This window comes from Heteronotia binoei, chromosome 15 (genome assembly GCF_032191835.1).
Source record: "Heteronotia binoei isolate CCM8104 ecotype False Entrance Well chromosome 15, APGP_CSIRO_Hbin_v1, whole genome shotgun sequence".
NCBI lineage: Eukaryota > Metazoa > Chordata > Lepidosauria > Squamata > Gekkonidae > Heteronotia > Heteronotia binoei.
In genome coordinates, this window is record NC_083237.1 from 19160085 (window position 1) to 19169974 (window position 9890).

General features: G+C 46.5%; 1 protein-coding gene across 1 annotated transcript; it reads left to right on the forward strand.

The window, feature by feature from the left end:
* The first annotated feature begins 405 nt into the window (after positions 1-405).
* LOC132584421 (uncharacterized) lies at positions 406-9675 on the forward strand. The gene is made up of 2 exons (XM_060256293.1): positions 406-530; positions 8440-9675. The coding sequence occupies exon 2, from the start codon at positions 8451-8453 to the stop codon at positions 9591-9593; it is 1143 nt and encodes a 380-aa protein (XP_060112276.1). The 5' UTR covers positions 406-530; positions 8440-8450; the 3' UTR covers positions 9594-9675.
* Positions 9676-9890: the final 215 nt, after the last annotated feature.

Consider the following 9890-nt stretch of genomic DNA (forward strand, 5'->3'; position numbering starts at 1 on the left):
AAACAGGGCAGGGGGCTGAAGTCTTCCCATCCTGCTACCTACTGGTATTCATGGGTTTGCTGCCACTGGGTAAGGAGGCTTGCCAAGGGCCCCCCTGAACCACTGCCCCTCTGAAAGGCAGCAACGTTCAGACCTGTCGATCCTTGAAGCTACATGCACACAAGAAACCAGACCTCTTCTTCAAAAGAATAGGAAAAGTTTATAGAAAAACCTTTGTTTTCCCTCAATTTTTTTTTACATGGTTTTCTTACTATTGCGGGTTTTTTTTTAAAACCTGTTTCAATATTAAAGAGCTTGTATGCAGTGACAAATACCCGGTTCTTTGGCTCTGGAAGGAAATGATGTTTCCAACCCGGCTGCAGCCCCGGAAGATCTCTGCAGCGGTTGTCAAAAACTCCTGCCATTTAAGGGAAACCACACGGCTGTCGGTGATTCAGCCGCCGCATGCAATTCGCTTCTCGACTCTCTGCAAAGCCCACTTTCGCTTTCCAAACCCTCCGGTCTCTCAAAACAGCCTTGCATTAAAACTGGTGAGCAGATTTCTCTTGATATCAAACTTTTCTTCCAAGGGGCGGGCCGGCGGAGCTTGACTCCTGCGGTGCCAGACAAGGCATGGGAAAGATCTACCCCACCCTGTTCCTCCTGGGACTGCCTGAGAGACAGGGGATGGCAGGGCTTTCCTCAAATTGGTTGGGCGGGGAGGCAGAATTTAGCCTTGCCGGGGGTGCCAGCTAGTCTGGGGCCGGCCCTGATCACAGGCTTTGACTTTGGAACTTTGTCTTAAATCAAGATGAGCTCCAAAGAATCAGCCAATAATCAAACGCCTGCAATGAAGCAAGCCTAAAACGATGGACACTAAGGGGGGGAGGAGGACAAGAAAAGTCAAACAGACTGGCAACGTTACTGGGAGGGACCCAGTCAGCCCTTCGCTTATCACATACGCCTATAGACAACATTTGGCAGCTTTGTGAGTTATCTCCTGAGAGCACTTTGCAAGGAGGAGAGAGTGAGAGACAGAGGGTGTTTTTACACTGGCAGTTTGCAACTCTCTGTCACCGCATTGGAAACTCACCTTTTACATTACCTAACGTTCTCACAATTGTTTTGCATTGTTGCTGCCTGAAGCATCTACTTTTGGGGAGATGAGTTTTGGAGCTGCTGCTGCAACATCTTTCTCCACACTAGTTTTGATCTGGTCTTTTCTGGAGAGCCAGTTTGGTGTAGTGGTTAAGTGTGCGGACTCTTATCTGAGAGAACCGAGTTTGATTCCCCACTCCTTCGCTTGCACCTGCTGGAATGGCCTTGGGTCAGCCATAATAATAATAATAAATTTTATTTTATATCCCGCCCTCCCCTGCCAAGGAGGCCAGTTTGGTGTAGTGGTTAAGTGTGCGGACTCTTATCTGGGAGAACCGGGTTTGATTCCCCACTCCTCCACTTGCACCTGCTGGAATGGCCTTGGGTCAGCCATAGCTCTGGCAGAAGTTGTCCTTGAAAGGGCAGCTGCTGTGAGAGCCCTCTCCAGCCCCACCCACCTCACAGGGTGTTTGTTGTGGGGGAAGAAGGTAAAGGAGATTGTGAGCCGCTCTGAGACTCTTCAGAGTGGAGGGCGGGATATAAATCCAATATCTTCTTCTTCTTCTAAGGCAGGCTCAGGGCGGCTCACAGGACATGGTTTACAATAAAATACAGTCATTACAATAAAAGACAATTAAAATATAATTAAATTACATTGATAAATTAAGTTAAATAAGTCAGTTAAAACCATTATATAGAATTAAGGTGCTACAGTTCGATATATGAATAAGGATGGCTGGGTGTCATTACCCGGGTTCCATCTTAAAAGCAAGCTGAAAGAGGATGGTTTTGCAAGCCCTGCGAAACTGATTTAGGTCTCGCAGGGCTTGCACTTCCTCTGGTAGCTGATTCCACCATTGGGGAGCCATTGTTGAGAAGGCTTGCTCCCTCGTTGTTTTCAGTCTGGCCTCCCTTGGTCCAGGGATTTTTAAAAGATTTTGAGAACTAGATTTCAGTGCTCTCTGAGGAACATATGGAGAGAGGTGGTCCCTAAGGTAGGCAGGTCATCGGCCATATAGGGCTTTAAAGGTAATAACCAGCACCTTGTAACAAACTCGGTACACAATTGGCAGCCAGTGCAGTTCCCGCAGCCTAGGCTGTACATGTTCCCACCGAGGTAGTCCCACTAACAGCCTGGCCGCTGCATTCTGCACTAGCTGCAGTTTCCGCGTCCGGTACAAGGGCAGCCCCATGTAGAGGGCATTACAGTAGTCCAGCCTCGAGGTGACCGTTGCATGGATCACAGTTGCCAGATCGCTATGTTCCAGGAAGGGGGCCAACTGCCTCGCCCTCCTAAGGTAGAAAAAGGCGGATTTAGCAGTGGCGGCTATCTGGGCCTCCATTGTCAAGGAAGGCTCCAGTAGCACTCCCAAGCTCTTGACCCTGTGCACTGGTATCAGTGACGCACCGTCAAAGGTTGGTAGGGAGATCTCCCCTCCTGGCCCGCCGCGACCTACGCAAAGGACCTCTGTCTTCGCTGGATTCAGCTTCAGCCCACTCAGCTTGAGCCAACCCGCCACGGCTTGCAACACTTGGTCCAGATTTATAGGGACATCGTCAGTCCGGCCGCCCATCAATAGATAGAGCTGGGTGTCATCAGCGTACTGGTGGCAACCCAGCCCATACCTCCGGGCGATCTGGGCAAGGGGGCGCATGTAGATGTTAAACAACATAGGGGAGAGAACTGCCCCCTGAGGCACCCCACAATTAAGCAGGTGTCTCTGGGACAGCTCTCCTCCAATCGCCACCCTTTGTCCCCGGCCCTCAAGGAAGGAGGAAAGCCACTGTAAGGGTAGCCCCCGAATTCCTGCGTTGGTGAGGCGGTGGGTCAGCAGCCAATGGTCGACCATATCGAACGCAGCCGATAGGTCTAACAACAGCAATACCGCTGAGCCGCCTCGATCCAGATGTCGCCGGAGGTCATCCATGAGGGTGACCAAGACTGTCTCCGTCCCATGGCCCGGGCGGAAGCCGGACTGGCATGGATCTAAGGTGGAAGCATCATCCAGAAAATCCTGTAACTGCAACGCCACAGCCCTCTCTATAATTTTGCCCAAAAAGGGCAAATTTGAGACCGGCCGGTAATGAGCCAATTCGGCCGGGTCTGATGTAACCTTTTTCAGGAGAGGGCGGACCACTGCCTCTTTCAGGGGTGTTGGAAAAGAGCCCTCTGAAAGAGATCTATTTATGATATCCCATATAGGATATCTTAGCTCCTCCTGGCAAGCCTTAATTAGCCAGGAGGGGCATGGGTCCAGATCACAGGTTGTTGGGCGTGCAGTAACAAGGATTCTCCAAGCTGAGTGGGTTGAAACAGTCCAAGATCAAACCAGAAGACACGCACTGGGCCTCGAGTTCACTTACTGTATCCTCGAGTTCACTTACTGTATCCAATATGGCAGAGCAGTCGTGGCGGAGCGACTGGATCTTGTCTGCAAAAAATTTCACAAAAGCCTCACAGCCTATCTCCAATTCCTTAATGCTTGGGTTGCCTTGTGGCAATGTAGTAAAATTCCGAATTATCCTAACAGTTGTGTCGGGTGCAAATTTGCAGACGCAATCTTAGCCGCAAAGTATGTTTTCTTTGCGGCCTTGACTGCCATCTCATAGGACCTCATAAACTTCCTGTAAGATGTTCTAGTCGCTTCGTCACGGGTACACCGCCATTGCCTCTCTAGCCATCTGAGACCTTGTTTCAGCTGGCGTAACTCCGGGGTATACCATGGAGCCAGCCTAGTCTGAGGTCGTAGAGGGTGTCGAGGTGCAATCTCATCAATGGCCTTAGAGAGCCGGCTATTCCAGGTCTCAACCAGGCCATTGAGAGAGTCGCCAGAGGGCCAGGGATCCTGCAGAGCCATTTGGAACCGTTCCGGGTCCATCTTGCTCTGCGGGCGAGCCATAATAAGCTTGTCGCCTAAACAGGTTTGGGTGGCATATCTACACGAGCCCTGAGGGCGAGGTGGTCCGACCATGGCACCGCTTCAGCGGTTATATCGTCCACCGTAACCCTGGCCGCAAAGATCAGGTCTAACATGTGCGCGGCCTGGTGAGTGGGGGTTGTAACAAATTGAGAGAGTCCTAGCGTCGCCATGGAAGACACTAGGTCCGTCGTCTGACTGGAGGCCGGGTCATCAGCATGGACGTTGAAGTCACCCAGAATTACCAACCTTGAGTGCTCCAGCGCCCAGCCTGTCGCCGCCTCGAGCAGGGACGGTAAGGCGCTTGCTGGTGCATTAGGCGTACGGTACACCAGCCAGATCGCCGACCCCTCATCAGCCTCCCACGTCAGACTGGCACATTCAATACCCTCAATCCTTGGGGCCAGGAGCTCCCTAAAGGAGTAAGCCTCTCGTATAAATAATGCCACTCCTCCCCCCCGCCCGCTAGTCCGCGATTGGTGGAAGACTGAATAGCTCGGGGGAACTGTTTGTGAGAGGGCTACTGTATCTCCCTCTCGAACCCAGGTTTCAGTCACGCAAGCCAGGTCCATGTCCTGTTCGAGTAGGAATTCTCGAAGGACTGAGGTCTTATTATTAATGGACCTGGCGTTGCATAACACCAATGACGGAGGCAAGTTATTCAACCTGACCCTACTACCTGTCATAGTTTTCACAGGAGTTGTTCTTGAAAGGGCAGCTGCTGTGACAGCCCTCTCCAGCCCCACCCACCTCACAGAGCGTCTGTTGTGGGGGAGGAAGGTAAAGGAGATTGTGAGCCGCTCTGAGACTTTTTGGAGCAGAGGGCGGGATATAAATACAATATCATTTTCTTCTTCTCTACAGGCGTTCCAAACTTGTATTGTAGAAGTTTTCATGCGTTTTAAAAGATTCCTCCAAAAGCCACCACAAGGTGCAGTAATTTGCATGAGAACTGACAGCACTTGAAAATTTTACATATCATTGCTTGCCTCCTGTAGTAATTTAAATTTGTAATGTTTTTGCAGTGTTGACACGATTTCCAAGCAATCGTATACAAGCACTGGTATTCCAGCTGTCGATCAGATTCTGATCAGAGACACACACACCCCAAATTGAAATGCTTAAATGTAAAAGGAAAATAATTAAAGCAGAACAGTGGCAGGCGATTTGAAGACTCTAAAACTCTGGATCAAACTGAATGTAAAAACACCCAGAGTTGCTCAGGTCTTCCCAGTAGAGTTGGCGGACTTGGAGAAAAATTCTGATGCTGAACGCAGCAGAACATGGTCAATAGACTCTTCTTTCCCCATCTGACATTTTATTATTTGTTTATTTATTTTTATTTTGTTCGATTTATATCCCACCCTACCCCACCAAAGCGGGCTCAGGGCGGCTTACAACACAGAATGCTAACAGTAGATCAATTTAAAATACATTAATAATTTATACAGTAAAATACATAAAACACACATCAATATACTATGCTACCTCTTCCTTGTCGGTTCTTCAGTATTCCAGTATTCAAATATTCTGATGTTCATACGTTTGGATATTCAGGCATCCAGGTATCGGTCAGTTGTATGCCAACTGCAAGAGGGCTGTTTTACAGGCCCTGCGGAACCGTTCAAGATTCCGCAGGGCCTTCACCTCCTCCGGGAGCTGGTTCTACCAACAGGGGGCTGCAATCGAAAAGGCCCTGTCTCTGGTCGCTTTCAGACGGGCCTCCTTTGAACAAAGAGTAGAGTTTATCAGAGGTTCACCTCCCTCTTCGAACCAATGGGGAAATAGGCAGTAGAATATACTAAACCCAGAGTTGTCCACACCCGCCTTCTTTTCCCCTGGTCAGCTCTGAGCAAAAAAGAGAAAAGGAGCCTTAGGAGAGAATAAGACAGAAGGGCAGGGCCAGATTAGCAATTAGACCAAGTAGGCACTTGCCTATGGGCCCCCCTGCCCTTAAGGGCCCCGGCCCAGCTTCCCCCCCCCCCCATTTTTTCCCTGCTTGCAGTCCTCCCAGCCTGCACATGCAGCCAGCAACTGAGCTGCTCTTTGCCCTGACTTGCCTGGCGTCATTGCCAAGTTTGCCCCTCTCTGCCTCTCCGCTGCGCAGCTTTGTTGAAGGGGCTTTTTTTAAAAAAAATGTTTTTGAAAAATTTATTTGACACATTAGTAACACAAAAGATAATATGAAATATGAAACAAAATTACAATCAATCTAAAACAAAATTTCTTTTCCTATAATTCGGTACCCCATTATTCCCCTGTTCATTATTCTTTAATCTATTATCATTTAAAAGTAATTTATCCTTTAAAAAAAAGGAACTTTTGGGAAAAAAAAGATTAGATGACAGAATTTCTCTCTTGAAGAAACCGAACTATCGGATAAAACAAGACAAGTAATAGCATCCACATTATTAGCAATTGCTAAGACAGAAATTGCACGTAAATGGAGACAGAAAAAAGGGCCTAGGTTGGAGGGATGGTATAACGCTATTTGGAATCATTTTGTGTTGGGTAAATTAGATCTCTCTTCAGGGTTACAAAATTTAGTTACTTATCAGAAAAAAAATTCATTTTGTGTTGGGTAAATTAGATCTCTCTTCAGGGTTACAAAATTTAGTTACTTATCAGAAAAAAAATTCAAACAGGCTGGTTTCCAATAGTGTCAAAGGAGCCTGCAGGCTGCAGGGGGGGGCCGTGGGGGCCATGGGGCAGGCACTCTGAGATAATTTGAGAGGGGACCCCTGAGATTTTAACTTCTCAAGAGCCTCCACAGGGTTTAATCCGGCACTGCAGAATGGGCCTGCTCTGGCCCGTAGGCCCTCTTCCACCCTGCATGAGTTTTCACACACACGCAAACTTCTTCAGATACATGGAAATGGAAGTTACTGGTCCATCCAGATGGGCAGAGGTTGAGCAGCAGATTAGCAAACAACAGAATGAAGGTGTTTAATAGATGCAAGAACCAAACAAGTATAACAAGCTTAGTTTATTATATGGTCACCATTTGTTTGGATTTAATGCTTGGGCTTGGGCGGGGGTGGGCAAACATAGTGAAGATTTTCTGTATTGCTGAGATTTAATTGTTGTTTAACATTGTTAATACAAAGTCTGATGTGTGAAATTTGAATGTTATGTCCAAATTCTGTGGTTAGAATTAGCTTTGACCAATAGAGTTTTGCCCAAAAACCTGAGTGTTGCCCCCAAAGTGCCTATCTCATTTCTGGGTCACGATGACACGGTATGTTTAATTTCTGCATTCTTTCCTGTTTGGGATGGTAATTCCCTCCCCACCCCACGCCCCGTATCTGGCCAGTGGCAGAGAGGTGAGGTGAAAAACTGGGAGACTCCCACCCTACATTTAATACACATTTTAAATTCCAGAATTCATTTCAGTCTGAAGTTGAGACCTTTTCAGATCTTCTTACCTTAGGATATGAAAGCAGGTAGGAAGGGAGCAGGATTTTGTATACTCTCATCACCTCTAAACTCAGTATATTCTGTGAGAGACTTAGTATATTCGATAAGAGACCCAGTGTGTTTGGTGAGAGTCTGCATGCATATTTAGGAACATGCATAGGTTTCTCTGTGTCTAATAAAGAATTCAGGATTTTTGATTGCATGGAAAGAGCTCAATCACATATTTTTGTACACCTCTAGGCTATCCACATCTCAAGAGTGCTGAAAGCCAAGCTTACATTTGGTTGGCCATTTCATTGCCCTGCTGAAAGGAGCAGCTTTGGCATTAAGGAGCAAATGTTTTCAGTATACGTACAAGTAAATTTCTCAAATAGCTTGACACCTTTTGCACACCATTTCTGATCTCATTAGATCCATCATTAAGACCAACTTAGTTTTATTCAGAATGTAAGCTTTCGTATGCTCTTAAGCAGACTTCATCAGACAAATGGGAATGGACGCAGCAATTCGTAATACAAGTGTGCAGTGTGGAATCATGGGAATGTTTTTAGCAGGTTAAAAGAATCACAAATAGGATCAGTGTTTGTTAGTGTAGGACAAAACAGGGCTGAAAGAACACTAGATGATAAAAAGCAGACTGCTACTTTTTACTCAGCATGCCCTCTATTTAAACTAAAGAAGTCAGAATGTTACCTAGATTTATGGCACCCCTACGACAGCAGTCTGCTTTTTATCACCTAGTGTTTTTTCAGCCGTTTTGTCCTACACTAACAAACACAGATCCCTGTTTGTGATTCTTTTAATCTGCTAAAAACATTCCCATGATTCCACACTGCCCGCTTATATTAAGAATTGTTGCATCCATTCCCATTTGTCTGATGAAATCTGCTTAAGAGCATACGAAAGCTCACATTCTGAATAAAACTTAGATGGTCTTAAAGGTGCACTTGTCTACTGCTTTGTTCTACTGCTTCAGACCAATACGGCTGCCTACTGGGATAGATCCATCATTGTTCTTGTTTCCTAGGATCAAACACAATGCCTCAAATAGTCCCCAAGAGGAAAGCTCCAGGAGTCGATTTCTGTGGGATGATGGGCAATTATTACATTGTCCGTTCCGACCTGGGCTGCTACATGAAGTCAAGTGATTTGAATGAGGGCAAGGACCTGGAAGTGTTCAGCCTGCACAATTCTTGCCAGGGGGGAGATCATTACTTGGCCTGTGATGAGAACAACGGCTCATTCTGCATCATCAAAGGAAACAACTATCGCCGTGTCTCTAACATGAACACAGATGCTGATGCTGCCGTGTACAGTCTTCACCCCTCCTGTCAAGGAGGGGATCATTACCTCTACGTCTTCAGAGCCTTCTGCATTATTTTCCAGGACAGAGGCGTTTACCGCAGCGTCTCTAATCTGAACACAGGTGAACATGCTGTCGAATATACCCTTTGCCCAGAGTGCCGGAATGGCCTTTATTACTGGGGTATTGGTCTTTTCTACTGCTTTATAAAACCTCAAGATGAATGGGGGATCCAGTACTGTAAGTACCGCTGTATTGGTGGAAGACAAGATGCTGTTACAAATGCTGTCTATATGCCTTGGATCACTGCTAACGTCCTTTCTTGGTTTAATGGTACCTTTTCCTTCCATGGGAGTGTGGTCCCCTTTCTCCCTGGAGGGCTGGCCATTAATGAAGGTCCAGCTTTTGGGAGATGGGAGGCCATCAAGACAATCTCCAATGACTCCAACAGTCCTATCAGATGGAGCAAGAAGATCACGAGGAAGGTGGGATACAACAAGATGATGATGAACAGTGTGGAGCACAACTGGAAAATCAGCATGAGTGCCTCCTATCAGTCAGGAGCCCTTGTTGAAGCCATTGCCAAGTACCAGTTCTCCCTCTCTGCCGAATATGGGGGAAGCGCTGTGCAAACCCACCGGGAAGACTGGAGCGAGGCCACGGAGGTGGAAGAATCTATTGAAGTGACCCTGCAGCCCAGAAGCCAGCTGTATGTATGGCAATACCAGCTGGGCTTTGGCAATGAGCCTGTCTTGTTCTGCCGTGACATGAAGTTTACAGATGCTTCCACTCCGCCCGCAACTGTTCCTCTGCAACCAATGCTAGACTGCACTGTTGGGAGCAAAAGTTCTGCTTTTGTGAGCCAAAAGAGCTACTAGCATTAGAGTTGTGAATGAGCCTATATTTTTCACACCAATTAGTTTTTTAGAAGATTATTTCCATAACCTTGTAAAAAAAAAATCTCAGAATGAAATTTAAACTTTATTTTATAAGTGAAAATAGAACCAAGACAAATTTCATTACAGAAAATGTATTAATTTAACTTCTCTTTTCTTTCTTTGTTTTTCAGAAATTGAAAACATTGTCAATATTAATATTATTCCCATTAGATTTGCAGGTTAATTTTCATTAAGTTCTCCAGGTGATCTATATTTCTATTCTTAGTTTTGATGGCA

Excerpts from the sequence above, each read along its gene's own strand:
- LOC132584421 (XM_060256293.1), top strand. The coding sequence starts at position 8,451 with ATGCCTCAAATAGTCCCCAAGAGGAAAGCTCCAGGAGTCGATTTCTGT.